This window comes from Aedes aegypti, chromosome 2 (assembly GCF_002204515.2).
Source record: "Aedes aegypti strain LVP_AGWG chromosome 2, AaegL5.0 Primary Assembly, whole genome shotgun sequence".
NCBI classification, from domain to species: Eukaryota; Metazoa; Arthropoda; class Insecta; order Diptera; family Culicidae; genus Aedes; species Aedes aegypti.
Window position 1 is genome coordinate 147,082,966 of NC_035108.1, and position 18,004 is coordinate 147,100,969.

The window sequence follows — 18,004 nt, forward strand, 5'->3', positions numbered from 1 at the left end:
GCCGTGTTATCGATTCCCAGCGTTTTTTTTTTTTTTTACAAAAACTTTTACTAGAATTCTAATTAAAATAATTGATTCGCCTAACTGAGCTGTTGACTTTGTATCGCGACAGTATACCAATTCAAAATAGAAATATCAATCACTTACCTGCGGGCAGCACCTATCGATGACATCAATCAGTGGGGGTTCGCTTTCCACAATACCGAGGGCCTTCATGAGAATTTTCACCTGCGTAGATTGTGATGCAAGAGAGAAAAATATAAAACATTTGCGTCAGAAGCTATGTCATAGAAATTATATAATGAAAACACAATTGCCATACTTTCCCAGAATTAAACAAAGGATCATCTAATGAAACAATAACCAAATTTGCTTTAACACCAGCTTATAACCCAATGTTGGATTTCGATGCATTTGTCTTCCAATCAAAATACTCCGAAGCTTCTTTTAGAAATTAGTTTTTACATATGTTGCGCATATAATATCTTTGTTACCCTCTCTATCGGTTGCATTATTTTTACCACAAGTAACACTATTCAAATCTCTTAAACATTAATTTCATTAATTTTTTGGCACCATGTTTCCATAAGTACTTAAAAAATTCATTTATCTTTAAAATAAATATGAATATTGAGAATTGATCATCTGAATTGATTTGTTATTAATAAATTTATTAAAATAATTAGATATGTAAATTGTCAGATTTTGAAGAGCTTCTCTACGAAAAAAAATCAAATCCGATGAGATGTCTCTAGGGAATTTGGAAAACAGATTTTTTCTTTTTTTTTTTTGGTTTTCCAATGATATGTATATCCTCTTTATCGAGAGTGGTACCATACCTCCCCGAAGAAATACCGTAAGGTGGTTCCGGGGCGATAAGGGTCTGAGTCCAAGGGTCATGTCGATGCACTGTTCACCACTTGAGCAATTCTAAATGAATTGCTCAAGCACAGTGCATAGGCTGGTTTAAGCGGGTCGTCGTTGGTGCGAGGATGAGCATTCCCTGAGTTACCGTCTCAGGGGATCTGTTTGCAGATTTCCCCCTTGTAAAAAACAAAAAAAAAAGAGTAGTACCATATACAAAAATGCTCATTATTCTAAAACGATTGTATCAATTTGTTATGACTACATAGGCGTATCCAGAGTGGAGTGAGGAAACTACTGCCAGGTATAATAAAATAATTGCTTCATGCGAAAACCCTTCGATAATGCTTGGTGTGTACAAAAACACCATGCTTCTCCATGCTCTGGCGCAAATCCACCAAACAACCCGATATAAATTCGTTATGCAATGCTCCACAGGCTTTTGTCATTGACCTTGTAAACAAAACTGCTATTTATCCTAAAGTAATCTATTTAGACATAACTCCGGCTATTTCTTCAGAGTTTCTTCTATATATTCCCCAATGATTCATTCTGGTAAATATTTGTGCTGATAAAATCTCTCAAGAAAGTATTCTGATGATTCAACGTGTTTCGCCAAATAATGTGTTTCAAGAATCAGGAAGTGCATTGATGTATGAATCGTATTAGTTATTTCAGTAACCTAGGATTCAAACCAGAGCAGCGTTTAGTGCCAAGTATTACTCAGAAACAACTTAATTAAATCATCAAAGCATTATTTCTAAAATGTTTATTCTTGGGTAATCTCCGGCAACTCATCAAGATTGAAAAAACCTGAAGTTCGTAGACACAAAGATCAATTTGGACAAATTGAGATGTAAAATTGTGAAAAATAATGGAATCGTTCTGGTGGGCTTCGATTCCACGACTAGACACTAGACAGTGCGACGCTAAAAATAAAATTCTCACTGTTGTTCGTAGGCATGCTTAGGAGAGTCGAATTGGGCATCTAAGGGCTGATTTTTACATATTATTTTGTCCAAATTGACTTTTGTGTCTACGAACTTCAGGTTTTTTCAAAAACACCATCGGCTGGTTTAAGCCGTAATAGACATGACAACCCTAGTTGCGGAACTCAACAAGATTTTTTTTTTTGGAAAATATTCCTGCTTAGTTATTTGAGAAAACACCTTCAAGAACTTTTTCAGTGATTGTTACAGAGATTCTATTAGACAATCTACTGCCATCCCTTCAGAACACAAGTAACTACTATCCGAGGAGGAAAGAATAACTCGCAATAACTTATGCATACCATATTTTGGTATCATACCACAATTAGGTATTTTTCAGTTATTAATACCTCATTTTGGTATTCAAATGGTATTTGAAAAAAATGTGTTAAACAATTAAAAATACTTCATTTTGGAATTCGATAGCTATTGAGGACTGCTGTAGGTATTGAACTACTATTGAAAAATTTCACTTTTATATGAAAATCCATCAAGTATTATTTATGGATTACAATACCTGATCTAATTATCAGCTTGGTATTTGTAGAATATGCAGAAGGTATTATTTGAGGTATTTTACCTCTTATGCAGGGCTCATTCAGGTTGTCAGTATTGGAAATTATCTGGTATGGAATACCTCAATTTAAGGTTCAGTAGTTATTTTCTTCTGCTCGGGTACACGAACATTCTTCCAGCGCTTCATTGACGAATATGTACTGGGTTTTTCTTGCGTTTTATCTCCGTTATTCCTTCCAGATGTTTTCGAGAATTCCATCAAAAAATGGGCAATCAATTATGGATAAGCTCAACAATTTTCCAGGCTTTCATTCTAGGATTGGACCAGGACTCACTCTAGGCATTAATGCAAAAAAAAATCCTTTATGAAATACACGCAGCAATCTCTTCGAAATTCTTTAACAATTCTACCAAAAAAGGTTCTAGAAATTCCTTGAAACATACAATTGCAGTAGTTTGTTACAAGCATTACAAAGAGTTTCTCAAGACAATTTACACCGTCTTCAGCCAAGGGCTGCACAGACTGAACAATCACGAACATTAGGCAATAGACAACACGGAACTCCCAGATCTCTACTTTATCCCACTAACCCAATATCCTTTCCATGACAACTGTGGAGATGCAGAGGTATACTCGGTCTCTAGTAACAAGGGTTGTCTAACCCTTATTGACGACGTTGTTGACTTTTAATATTTGAGCTCTCATTTTGTGCACATTGAAGAATGGTAAGCTAATTCTAAGCCCCATTCATTAACCCCTCTACCGGCAGCTTCATTTTTTACCGCTAAAAAAAATATTCAAAACGCGATAACTTTTTTGTTTCTCGATATTTTTGCACCATTTTATCACAAGATCTCAAAAGACTCTTCTAGATTAAGAGATTAATTCGTGTCGATATTAATCAATGGTGATCTAGTTTTGATGGTATTCCGATGTTCCTTGGGGGACCGACATTCTCCATATTAAATGTCTTTTGCGGCCATTTCGTTTTTGATCACTTTATCAAAAATAATATAAAATATGTACTACAATGCCAGGTAATAAGGAGCTACTCTGACGAAATCATATAAATCGTTTCAGTATTCTTGGAGAAATCTAAAAATTACGATATGAAGTTTTTAAAGTTTTCAAGAACTTTATTTGTCCAGCGTGGTACCAGAAACATAAATTCTCATTACTCAAAGACGGCTGCATCAAATTGCTTCATATTTTTTTTTACAACATACTCGCATTAATGTATCATTCCGGGGAGTAAATATCTGAATACGATAAAAAAAATCTGTAGCCTGAGATATTTACGTGGGTTATGACTACGCGTCGAATTTTGGAATATCTCCGGATCCAGATGACCAATTATCAATATCGACACATATTAGAAAACTAGAAGAATTTTTTGTGAACTTGGAAAAAATAATGCAAAAATCGAGAAGCAAAAAACAATATCGTGATTTGAAAATGTTTTTCAGCGGTACAAAAATGAAGCTGCCGGTGCAACTTCGATTGTTCTGGTCAATAAATATAGTTGATTTGACAGTATATTGTTGAAAATAACTATGCCATATAGTTGTTGACAACTATATTTTTTATTGAACTAACATACGTCAAACGTCAAAATTCAACTATAATTTGGTGGACTCGAAGTAAATTTTATATTGAGTTTAGAATAATTAGCACTGTTTACTCAGCATTTTGTTCTGCTTTATCCACATATCTGAAATGATTCCCTGCTGCTTTATCGATCTAAAAAAACATTGCAGAAATCAAAACAAAGTGCGCGTCGGCAAACTGGATAGGTGGTCTCCTGCATGAGAGGGGGTCATCTTAGCACCTACACTTTTCTTTGCAAGTTAAAAGTAAGTAGATTTGTGAGCATGACAAGTCTAGGAACGTGAATGTTATCGGATAGTAATTTGACGTTAATTAGTGTTGGCGTAAGTTAATTTTACTTCGAAACAACTTTTTATTCGTAAGTAAAATAAATTAACGGGATAGTAATCTCAACATAAAGAAATTCTTCTGCGTAGTCCATGTAAACATAATGTTCTTTTGAATTTATTGTTGAAAATAGCTAAATTAGAAAATTGTGCTTATTCTGTATATCGGATGAGGTAAGAAGAGTTGACTGCAGTGACTGAAGTTAGCTTGCTTGACTATAATCGTACTAAACGAATAACGTCGTTTTCATACTATTTACATTCGACTAAATGTCGGTTCGACCGCTATTCGAATCTATGACGTTTGGTCGAAAGACATTCGGTCGAATGACATTTAGTCGAATGACGTTTGTTCGAACGGACATTTCGTCGAATGGACATTTGATCGAAAAGTTTTAATTACAACAGAAAGCATACGAACCGACATTTCGTGGAAAGGATATGTGGTCGAATCTAAGTAGTATGGAAACAAAGTTTTACCTTAAGTCCTATTATTGTCGAAATTAAAATTTTGTTGATAATATACAGAGTGCTTGAATAGTAGAAAAAAATATCAACCATTTTACCAACAATCTATGTGCGGTTGGCAAAATTGTGTTATTCAATTTGATGGACCCTACACTCCCAACATATTGATCAACCTATTGCGTTTTCGACGTTCCATGTTGCTTTTTTCATTCCAGCATGTTCTGTGAGTCGGGATAAGCTGATCTTATATGGAAGCAAGCCGACGTTTGTCACCTTCGTCTACTTTTACCCGATACATAATAACTACAATTTTCTTGTTTCATCATCAAAGGCTTCTATCGCTTCTATCGATCATCAGCAAAATCATATATTTGCTTGACGAATGTGTTAACCTGGAAGTCACAATAAGCCAATTGCCCATAATTAGAATTACCGATATCCAGCATTCATTTCGCCGTAAAAGTTTCGCTTAAAGCAATTTTTTCTGTCGTTCGATTCAAATCTCACCCTTGTCTGTAAGCTGTTACAAAAAAAAAAAAAAGATTCAGAGAATTCTCTCCAATTGCATCCATTAGATGAAGATCAGCAGTTCATTACAAAGATCAATAACAAAGAATAATAAATTCAAAAAATTATAATGTTATAATCTTTGAGTAATAAAATAACTTTTTCAAAGAATGATGATATTGGTAAAGAAAAAAAATCACAGGAGCTAAATATTTCAGTCAATGTACAGAAAAAAGGTACTTTTTAAAAGTTAATTTGAATGATCATTGAAATCCTGGATATTGGTAGAAGTTCAAAATAAAATATAAACAGAATACTTCAACTTACCAACTTTGCGAAACTTAGTCAACAATAATAAATTTTACCAAATGATCATTCAATATACCTTTTGCCCCTGCTTTCGGCCAAATTTACGTTCAACTAATGTCATTCGACGAACTATTCTAAAGCCATTCGACCAAATGTCCCTTCGACCAAATATACTTTCAACCAAATGTCATTCGACGAAATGTCCTAGTCACGCTTTCTAATGCAATCAAACGTTTCGACCAAATGTCCATTCCACTAAATGTCCGTTCGACCAAACGTACTTTAAACTAAACGTCTTTCGACTAAATGTTATTGGACTAAATGTCTTTCGACCAAATATCATAGATTCATTAATGATTGTTTTTTTTCTGAAAATTGCAAAATTTATAAGTAGATGAAAAAACCGAATTTAGTACTAGGGTAGGTGTACCAGTTATGGCCATAGTGGTTCCCTATTTCACCATACGTGATATCTTGAATGCCTTCACATTTTGAAAAAACTTTTGTGTTTTAGCAGTAAGATAAAGGATAAATCTTGATGTTAAAACATTCAGAAAGATTAAAAATGTAAAAGTTATCCATATTTTGCATATGGTCAAATAGGGAACCACTATGGCCATAACTGGTACACTTTCCCTATACCATTTAATTCCATAAGAGTTTGTATCCTTTGACAGACACGCGTATTTCGACCTCAACTGTAAGGCCGTCTTCAGTGTCGTGTACTAGACTCAGGGTGTCCATTCAAAATCAGTTTTCCGTTTCCCGGATTTTTCCCGGATTCCAAAAAGGTAAAAAACGGATTGATAAATGATTCTTGATTTAATATTTTCTGTTTCATTTTTAAATACAAAATGGTCAAATTTGGAATACTTGATCTAACTATTTGAATTTCGAAGGAGTTTTGGACAAAAAGATACACACAATTTGTTGAAATATTTAAAAGACCGTCCACCTCCTAGAATCTATGGGAAGTTCAGACAGATTTTTTGCTCGGTGCATCTTAATTAAGACTATATTTCCGTAAAATAGTAAAGTTCAATAGCTAACCCATTACCGTTTAATAATGTCTTCGAAACTATGGGGTAGATATAGGCTTACCAGATGGTATCCTTTGGGAGGACATGTCCTCCTTTTTGATAATATGTCCTCCTGTCCTCCTTTGGACTGAAAATGTCCTCCTTTTCCAAATTAATCTAATATTGAATTTTACATCTATAAGTTTTCTGATTACAAATTCGTTAGAATCTCTCTGGCTATTCATTAGTCTTGTATAAGGATGAAGGGATGTTTTGCTTGAAACCCAATGTTAAGTTTGGTAAATTTCCACCGTTTGTGAACTTTCAATTTGAAAATTTTGTTAAATGTTTGATATGTTATAATTTGATTAATTTTTTTTTTTGTTTCTTTTCTAAATAATGTTTGATTAGCCTCAAAAAGGATACCTTCATGATATATTTTCGACTCCTCGTTGTGTATGTTCAATCAATAGTGAAAACTTGCATGCTGTCGTGGGACTTTTAAGTGGGCGGAAATGCTTTTGGGTAATCCAATAAACATTTTTTGCATATTACTTACGAATATATTATAATAATCTTATTATGGGAATACATTAAGCAATGTTGTCAGCCAAACTAACACCATTTAGCAAAAATTTGGAAGAGGAAAACATTGTTTTGAGTGATTTGCTATGAATATCTTTTTCGAAAAGGGACACACAATCTTTAAATCTCTTCTAATACTTTATATTGTAATAATTGAATCTAAGAGCTTCAATTGAAAACAAGTTATGTAACTAAATAAGAGATCCTTATTCAATAATTATTTTGAAAAAATCAAAGAATTATCATATTAAATAATTCACCCATATGTTCAAAAAACAAAAAAAAAATTTCGTTTCAAAGAGCAAAACGGAAAAGTCAACTTAAGTTTTGTATCAAAGTACGTAGAACTATAAGGCTTGATGTTTATAGTTGTTTCTATTGAAGTGACTTTTCGTCATAGAAGTGTCCGCCACTTAAACTTTTGGTGCAGAAACAAGGTTTTTTGGAACATTTAATATAAATTTTTGTTGTTTCTTGAACAAGTGATTCAATAATCAGTGTTTTCCAACGACATTCTCTCCTTTTTTTTTTGCTAAAAGTCAATTCTGGTTCTGGCATGGCAAAGTTTTAAAATGTCCTCCTTTTTCAAAAGCGGTAAGACAAAATGTCCTCCTTTCTGAAATATTCTTCTGGTAAGCCTAGGTAGATATGGATTATGGATGGTTCCTGAAGAAAATATTGATCTGTTGAAACTCATGTTGGATGCACTGGGACAGTATGTCTAAAAACATTTACTTGTTCTCTTATTAGGCTGGTTGAATTTTTTGTCGTAAATAAAAAAATGCAGCACTTAAGCAGTATATCATTGATTTAGCCAACAATCTAATGAAGAAATCACAAAATCGGAGCAAGAATACCTAAAGTACCTCGCTATTTATTCATCCCCAAAGGTCTTGATATTAATTCATAAATAATCTTACAAGAAATTTGTTGGGAATAATAAAAATAAAACAATAAATCTGCTAAAAATCTATACAATATCTCTTGAAGGCTACGTAAGGAATTTGTCAGTCCTTGATAGCAAAATTAGTCCAGAAAAAGCTTCACCTAGAATCAGTATCGTCAACAACCCTTGAAATCCGCCAACGAAAATTCATAATGAGTCTGTCCATGACTTCAGTAGATCCACCAAGAAATATATTCTTTGGCTCAACTTTTCGTCAACCCTTTTGTAGAGATGTCAAGAATTTCAAAAAAAAATCATACAAGCATATTTTCTAGAATATCTAATTCCTTATTAGCAATATACTTATAAACTTTAAAGTGTCAGAAAGAACTTTTGAGAAACTGTTCAACTATTGACTCGATTACCGTTAGGATTCCAGCAAAAAGCTTATTCATATCATAATGAACCTTGTCAAGAATCCCCAAATCCGTTCCTAGAAATATTTCAAGAATCTCAATTAACCTTTCTACCTGCAGCTTATTTTTTTCACAAAAAATATTTAAATTGCGATAACATTTTTTTTGTTTTGACGAATTTTGTTTTTCTATATTTTTGCACCATTTTTTCACAATCTTCACAAATTCTCAAAAAAAAAACTCTATTCTATATTAATCTGTATCGGCATTGACAATTGATCATCTGGTTTTGAAGATATTCCGGTATTCCTTGAAGGACCGACACTTCTCATATAAAATTTATTTGGTCGTCCTTTTATGTTTAGTGAATTTATCAAAAAAACTAAAATGTGTGCTATACAATATTAGGCAATGAGGATTTTCTCTGTAAAAAATCATATAAATCTCAAAATTACAAAACGAAGTTTTTTGAAGTTCCAAGACCTTGTTACGGCCGGAGTGTTTCAAAAAACATAAAAGCTTATTACTCAGACGAATTTCTGAAGGAACTCCTGTAAGAATTCCTGAAAAAAACTGCTGCTAGAACTCCTGAAGAAACTGCTGGAGAAATTCCTGAAGGCAGTCCTGGGGGAATTCCTGAAGAAACTCCTGGAGAAAATCCTGAAGAAACTCCTGGAGGAATTCCTGAAGAAACTCCTGGAGAAATTCCTGAAGAAACTCCTGAAGAAATTCCTGAAGGATTTCCTGGAGAAATACCTGGAGGCATTTCTAAAGGAACTCCCGGAGGAATTCCTTAAGGACATCCCGGAGGAATTCCATAAGGAACTCCTGTAGGAAATGTTAAGAAAGATCCCTGTAGAAATTCTGGAGGATTTTTTGCAAAACTACTGGAGAAATAACTTGAGAAATGTCTGGAAGAATACCTTTTGCGTCGCGGGAAGCATTTAAGATTCATTTTAGTTCGGCCGAACGGAAGAAACTTTTGAAAGAATGCTTAAAGTAATCCATGGAAGTCCTCCTGGAGGTATTCCTGAAGAAGCTCCTAGAATAATTCCTCAAAAGATTCCAGTAGGAATCACTAAAGGAACTCCTGGAGGAATCCATAAAAATACTCTTGGAGGAATCCATAAAGGAACTCCTAAGAAAATCACTTGAGGAATACTTGAAGAAAGCCTTTAAGGGGTACCAGGAGGAACTCCTGGAAGAACTTCTTAGGAATTTCTTGAAGAAATATTTTGAAGGAATCTTTCGAGGAACTATTGGAGGAAGCCCTAGAGAAACTTCTGAAGGAATCCCTGGAGAAACTTGTTTCGCGAGTGTGCGGAATTAGGCATTATTTTGCATGGAATATGGAAAAGCGTTTTAAAAATGCGCGAAACTAGGCAAATTTCAATGAGTGAACTATGTACTTCAAAAAACACATAATTATAAATTATGCATACAGTTTAGTTTATATTTCTCCTATACTATAAAACAGATTTACAGTGATCCACTCATAAAGCTCTTTTATTGATGCAATAATAATTTTTAATTAATCATTTGAATCGTTTTATTTCTAAATTGCGCTGAATTACGGCAACTTAAGGTAGTGGCCGGCATTCTGATCTTCTGAATTTCAAGCTTTCTGCTATTTCACAAGGCCAAAATAATAAGTTCGCTCTCAGTTTCCAGCACAAACGGTTGTCTGATTCTCTAGATTTGTGCTCTAGAAAATTCGAAGTTTTACTTCGATGCATTTTCACCTTAATCTTTTCCTATTTTATAACGAAGCCGAACCAGCAATAGGGCTGAAAATCTCACTAATAATGTGTGTGTGTGTGTGTGTGTGTGTGTGTGTGTGTGTGTGTGTGTGTGTGTATACAATCCATCTCCCACTGACCGGCAGTGCTTTTATGGAAGAAAATTGTATGCATGTATTTTTGATACCCTTCGATATCTTTATATCTGCAGACAATTTTAGCCCGGGAGATGAAAGGTGATAGCTCTACTGAAATTCCAACGACCCATTTCAAGAATGGCAGTAAATACACACACATTCTGAGGTCATTTTCATATACAGTAAGCCCCGCATAAAAACACCCAGATATCAAATGGATATATGAAATGTTTTTACACTTCCCGAATCGAAAATTTAATTTTCGACCCTGGCACGTATTTAGTTTCAAATGGTAATAGGTGAGTAAATAATAATAATGAACGATTTTACCTGGATGTAATACTCTTTTTTTCCGTCGCCACACTGAGCTTACCGCCAAATACTATACACTTTTTCACTGCACTGCGCGCATAACATAATCGCTTCACCCGCCCCCGCAGGAGCAAGCGTCACGGTCAAAGGATCACACACTACTAAATTAGCTCGCGGATCACGCCACTCCCCCCCCCCCCCCCCACTGCACTGCGCGCGTCACAAGATTGATCCTGTCTGACCGCTTCAACCGCCCCCGCAGGAGCAAGCGTCACGGTCAAAGGATCACACACTACTACATTATCTCGCGAATCACGCCACTTTTCTTCCCCCCACTGCACTGCGCGCGTAACAAGATTGATCTTGTCTGACCGCTTCACTCGCCCCCGCAGGAGCAAGCGTCACGGTCAAAGGATCACACACTACTCGCTGAAAATCTCACTAATAATGATAATGATAATGACAACAGAATATTTTTTAGTTCACTTTAAATTGATGCATGTGCCTAACAATTACAGCATTCTCGAAGACTTTTTTTAAGGCACTTTGTGCTCGTGGCCACTACTGTGCCGGAATCAGTTGATCTGTAGCTTCTTAACCGATATAGATCTATTTTCAACTTATCTATATTTACATCTACACTCTCTCCTACTCTTTTACTTTCACACCGAGCAGGTAGGAGAGAGCTCTGCTGTTAGTGAGGCTAGATGGCTTTTTTGTCTCAGCCACCATCTGATACTGACGGAGGATGGATGTGCTCCCCAAAGCACGGTCCTCCGTGAGGCGTCTTCTGGTGGCTGGACGGGTTTTTTTGTGGAGGGGCTGGGAATCGAACCCATGACCTTCCGCTTATGAAGCGAAAGCGTAACCTCAAGGCTACAGACCCCCCAGTCTCGAAGACTTCTATCAAGTTTCTATGCAAATTACTATAGTAGATATTTATAAATTCGGTGAAAACAGTATATGTCTAGTGGCCATATAAATTCTGGTTAGGCAAAATATAGAAATGTTTTGCAAATATACCCAATCCCCAAATCCAATCAAAATTCATACACCTACCTCTTTCAGAATGCTAACGGCAAATTTCCGCGGAGCTGGCCGACAATTGCACAACATGACCAAGGCAAAGCCTTCGACCATGTGCATAGTGGTGGCAAGGGGGATTTCGTGCCCCTTCTTACCGCCGGACGATGCCGATCCATGCCCACTGGAATCATTGCTATTGACCGCCGCTGGGATTGTAGTTGTTTGTGTAATGGACGAAATTCCAGAGCTGGCACTTGAATTGGAATTTATCGTAGCCGCATTCAACGACGAAGCCGTCTGCAGGGGATGTAATTTGCTGGAGTCCTGTTGTTGTGTCTGCTGGATAACCTGTTGCTGCGGAGCAAACCTCTGGCCGGCAGTATTGGAACAGGATTTAGAATTCAGGGTATTGCTGTTGCTATTACTGGTCCCACTGTTATTGAGTGCGTTTTTCCAAACCGTTAGAAACGCAAATAGCATTCGCAATCCATTGTCTAGTAGGTGAGGGAATGTATCGACAACATCCCGAGCTAGGAACTGCGTAAATCCCTGTATCACATCCTGACGCCAATCGGGGAAGTCGACTACCAAAGTTTGTAGCGATTGGTGAGCTAATATTCGTAGCTCTTCATCCATGTGAATTGTTAGTCTGGAAAGCATGTCTACCAGCTCATGGCCGGTCATGTTGTCGGGGATAATTCTTGGCACTGCGGCAACACATGTCCGGAACAAATCTATGCGCGGTTTCCGCTCCCCTGTCAGCATTTCGTCCGGTTCTTTGTTCTGATTTTGATTTATTGTCATCATGAGCGGTCTTCCGCAGTGGATATCAAGAGCTCGTAGAATGTCTACGAAGACTCTTCTAACGTGTGGGAAATAATTGGACATACCTATGCTGCGTGCGGTGTCTTCTGTTAGCATTTTATTCAAATACGTCTTCTTCACGCGGAGAGTGTTACCAGATGGTAATACGCCAACCGTCCTTGGCATTGGTGGCTCACCATCCTTTTGCTGCAAAGAATCGGCCACAACCAAAAACGCACGCAGGCCAATACTCATACGTTCTGGTGTCATAATAATCTTAATTGGTCGACCCACGCAAAGCAACTCAAATACAATATCTCTCATGGCGAAATCCAGCCTTTCCTGCGCTATGAACTGAATAATTTTCACAAATATATTCAGAGGGGTATCCCTTGGCACTACCGCTTTCGACCCACGAGGAAACAACGAATTCACTATACTCTGAAGCCGCGAATGGGTTGCCGAATTGGACTCACACTTTATGCGAATCATATACACCCACAGCAACCGGTAGAGCGATTCCAGAGCAACTCGGCTCATTTTTGGGTCTTTATTCTTCAGGTTGCTCAGGCACATGGCCAAAAAGCAGTGCCAATTGCTGAGAAAGAAGGACTTTTGGGACACGCACAGCAGACAGGTGACCAGCGGGAAGAGAGCCAGCTTGTGCTTTGATTTGGTGCACGCGTCCAGCGTTTGGGAGTACAGCAGATCAACGAAATTCTTCACACACGGTACGTTGACTTCGTTTTTGACGGCCTGAAAAAAGAACAGAAAAAGAAATTGAGTTTAGAAATTATATACAGCGGAATGGGAGAGTGATAAAAAATATATTGAATTCAACGATTAACAGCAATTCCCTTATTCGTAATTGCTATATACTTCAGGGCTAGTAGCAAAAGTAGAAATAGAGTCCAAGCAGGAACCAAGAAAAGACTCAAGGACTGTTCATTTTATAAAGAGGACACCTTGTTTATGTTATACATATGTTTTATTTAATACTGAGATCGTAATCGGTTTTCTGTGGGTCTTTCAGCCACTAATTTACTATGCTATGAACATATAACATCTAACAAAATGCTTATGGTCTAAGAACTAAATAGTTATTCAATAACTCCTAAGAAAACCTGTTCTTTAAAGTTGAACACTGTTTATCGCAAAACAAGATCCTCACATTTATGAACAAATTGTATGATGGTATCTTTTACTATTCTACCGATTGTAGAGCTTCAAAACCACTAATATTCCAACAATCACTGACACTAGGTCACTTTAGTAATGTATCCATTAATGGCTAAACTTATTGAAATACCGTCATTTTATTCCCAGCAAAAAGTAAAGTAAAATATCGTGATTCACACATGACGTGCGTGGGGACTGAATATGCAACTCTATATAAGTACTTCCGTCGGGACGTATTTTAAACCTACAAAGCCTAATCATTTCAGTTCCCTTTAATTTTTTTTTTTTCAAAAAATATCTGTGTAAATTGTTTTTATGATATCGAAAAATTGTTACTCCACAAATTTGATTGTTTTTAGGACGCTTTTTATTGATGATGCTTTTTAAGGATCCGATAATTGCAAATGAATAACACACTTAAAATAGAATATTTGAATGTCAAAATTTGTTATTTGTTTGTTTGAAATAAAAGTTAAAATAACAAAAATGATAACTATGTTTGTATGGTTTAAAAACTAAATAACATTGTATTTGCCATTGTAATAACAAAATGATAATAAAAATATAAGCAACTGTAAATAACAAAATATATTATTATTTAGATATTGATAACAAAATAATAACTAAAAAATGGTAAAGGAGATTGGGCAAAATTGTATGGAGTTTGGTCCCGGAATGTACACAGATGAGTCATATATCATTAGAAAGATCTAAATGGGACAAGAAAAAGTTGATATTGGGCCAAAAATATTCAACGTGGGAGAAAAAAGTTACGTGTGCTGGAATAATGTAAGGAAGGGCATGTTTTGGGTATTTTTTTTTTTTATTAAATCAGGTGTTTTGCTCACTTGTTTTGGGTTCGTGCGTAAGGGTGCTTATGTATGTTCATATTTTAATCGTAGGTATTTTAAAAGACTAGTGATTTTACACAGTTTTCTGAATGTTTGGAATTCCTATAATGTGAATACTTTGACATGCGGAGATAGGAAATAAAGGTATAGGCAAGGCATGTGTGTTTGAAAAACAGCTCACTATAGGTAAACTATTGGTTGGACACCAAGGCCAGATCGTATTTTCCTGTTGTAGTATGTTATGATTATATAAACCTTCAGTTTACTCAGTAATGAATTTCCAGATTATATCCGTTTTAACACTACTGTCATTTCGTTGTTGTATTCTACGCAACGCTGGTAGAAAAACCTCACTGGTCGTACTCAGCATTAGCGTGCAGGTTCTAGCGATGGAAAACCGCGCTACTGTTAGCGCACTTATATCTTCAACATCAATGATTTAAATTAAAAGTAATTGTAGTATTTGCTATTAACAAACTGCCAATAGCTCTATCAGAACTATTTCCGTTTGTTATTGGTGTCAGTATCATCACGACTAACAAAATCTCGCAAGGCTTCATAGCGCGTGCTGAAATATACAGGGTTGAAGATGAGAGCTTTTCGTCGGACGGAGGCGAGGTGATTAAAAGGTGGAAGAAGCATTACGAGGAACATTTGAATAGTGCTGAGGGCACAGTCACGGAGGTTCATGGCAGTGGAGAAAATATTGGTCTACAGTAACCACTTTGAGGGAAGTTTAGGATGCCGTTCACCAGTTAAAGAATAACAAGGCAGTTTTAAAGGATGGTATGAGTGGAACTCATCAACAAAGGCCCGTAGAAGCTGGTCATTTGTCTGCATCAGTAGAGAGTCAAAATCAAAGAGACATAACAGCTACCGAGGGAGTGAAGTCAAGGGGCTATATGACCTACCTACAAAAAAGGCGAGTGGTCCGTATATTCCTCAATATGTAATGCTCGTAGATATAGAAGATGTCAAGGCCTAGCAGATAAATTGATGGAAAGTGATAGAAGAAGAGCAAAACTAAGTGATAATATAAGATAGGCCCTCGTTAGAAAAATATGACCACTGGTCGCCACGACGATCGCATACTAACTCGTAAGACGATAATGATTTCTTTACTAAATGCTCAACTTAACGACACTGTTCTTAACTTAAGACCGGTTGTATGTAGGAGCCATGCGAGACTAAACAACTACGTATGCAATATACATCGCGAGTAGGATTATGTCAACGATGGTCTGGATCTAGATTACTTTTGATTTAACCAGATGAAATCATAACACTTCGTATATGTTACTGATAAGTTCAAATGACCATTTCAATTCATATTCAACGGCATTGTCTGGTGCTGATAATCTTCTTCTACTTGGCATTAACGTCCCCACTGGTGCTGATGATGTTCTTCATAAATATTGAGCCGATGGCTTTATTAAACTCTTTGTTAAAACCCATCTGGAATAATATGTACCTTATCAAAATCATCTTATTAGATGCCACCCACATTTCACCCAACGTTTCTCTGTTGTTTCTCGACGGATAAAACTGATTTTTTCAAAGTTCAGACATGCTATTAGCTTAATGCTCACAAAAAATATCCAATAAATCGGTTACAAAACAATTGAAAAATAGTGGTTGGTTTGATGAATTGCAGAATCTGGTAGAAATCTTTACTTATTATACATATATGTTTATACAATTCTTAATATTTTGCCGTTTAACATCACCTTGCAATGATTTCATCTCTGAATCAAAATCTCAATTCACTTACTTAAAACATAGAGCTTTTCATCATTATTTAGGTGCCGAATAAATATTTTTTTTTATTGTTAGTCAAATAATTATATAGCGAAATACATCGTAAATCCATCTCAAATCATGCGAAATAACTTTTTTCTCCCACGACGGATGTTTTTGACCCCATACAAACTTTCTCTAGTCTCATCTAGATCTTCCAAATGATATATGACTCATCTGTGTACATTCCGGGCCCAGATTTGCCCAATCTCCTTTAGTTTTTTCACATGATTGCTTTCCTGTAAAAACCTTTTGCATTTTTGAACCTTCAATGAATATCATACAAATAGTAAAATGAGCTATTATGGAAAAATTTGATATTGGTTTGTTCTCATAATTTTTTTAAATACAGTTTTCAAATATCCAAGTTATATATTTTACTGTGATGGCGAAGTTTGTTATTCTTTAGATATTTAATGTTTTTTTAGTATTTTAGCACAAATAACAAATTTAACAATGCTTGTATATTTTGGATATTCACCGTAAAAGTAGGGAAAAACGAAATGGAACTGTCATTTTATATGGGACGATACATAGCGTTTTTCAACAGCCTACTTGATGGCAAGACGAAGTTTGCCGGAACCACTAGTATATTAATATATTAATAATGGTTAAACTAGATATGATTGCAAAATTTGTTCTTATTTTATCATTATTTTGTTATTCACTTCTACCCGGGACATGCCCTTTTTTGAAAAAAATATATATTATCGACGGTTTGAGCCAATTTCTAATAATTGATTTTGATAACCTTCAAAAATCGAATGTTACTCATTCGTGTGAAATTTAATTATTTTGGATTTTTTAATACTACAACATCGTGCAATATTAATCGAACGATTACAGAAAACCAATTGTGATTTCATTAATAAATTAGAAAGATAGCATGCACAAGGTATCCACTTTATAAAATAAACAATCTTTAAAAACCAAATAGGATCTATAAAAAAAACTAACAGGAACAGGAACATCAAAAACTGAAATTGTTTTTAATAATTTTATTTTATTTTTATTTTTTCTTTGCTAAACAAATTAATTTAGATATTTCTTCAGGGTGCAGTTGAAAAAGTTACTTCAAATGTTTTTTTTCCGGTAGGTGTCTATATAAAAACGTTGATCACTTGCTTCAGAAGGAGAAACGTCAAGCATTTGACTACCGACTTCTCCTAATGTTATTATCAAAAAGACAAAATTTCAGCTACCCAACAATTAAAAAAACACTTTTAGCATACCTTTAATCCGACTCCACCATTTCAAATTACTCACTCTTACACAGTGTATTCTGTGCTTTTACGCTTTTGTTGACTCTTAAAATGGATACCGCTAATAGATGCGATTGAATAAATGATCTACTTTTCTATTTATGTTTAACATGACGAATCATACGAATCATCTAACTACGGATGTTTTCAAACGAAGTGTCGTATTGGTATCCGCCATGGTACCAATTTTCTCCACCTTGGATAATACAGCGTTTTACGACACATACAGACATAAATTGTTTAATGTTCATTATACAGCGGGGATTCGCTGGTTGGAACACGACTGCCTTCCATCTAGCGAATCTGACCCGTTCGTTGGAACGACTGACAGCTGACGAAAATGCTCCAGACTAACGCATCTGGAGAGCAAATCGTCACTAAACGCACATATACATACACATTT

At 35.6% G+C, this 18,004-nt stretch overlaps 1 protein-coding gene across 5 annotated transcripts in view; it reads right to left on the reverse strand.

The window, feature by feature from the left end:
* The window catches only part of LOC5564260 (protein furry), a 384,478-nt gene that overhangs the window by 324,530 nt on the left and 41,944 nt on the right, over nucleotides 1–18,004 (reverse strand). For all 5 annotated transcript variants that reach the window (XM_021842641.1, XM_021842640.1, XM_021842638.1 and 2 more), the window contains 2 exons: nucleotides 11,742–13,268; nucleotides 148–228 (listed from right to left, as the gene is read on the reverse strand). In XM_021842641.1, the coding sequence (XP_021698333.1) occupies nucleotides 148–228; nucleotides 11,742–13,268 (1,608 nt within the window). The remainder of the gene's footprint in view (nucleotides 1–147; nucleotides 229–11,741; nucleotides 13,269–18,004) is intronic.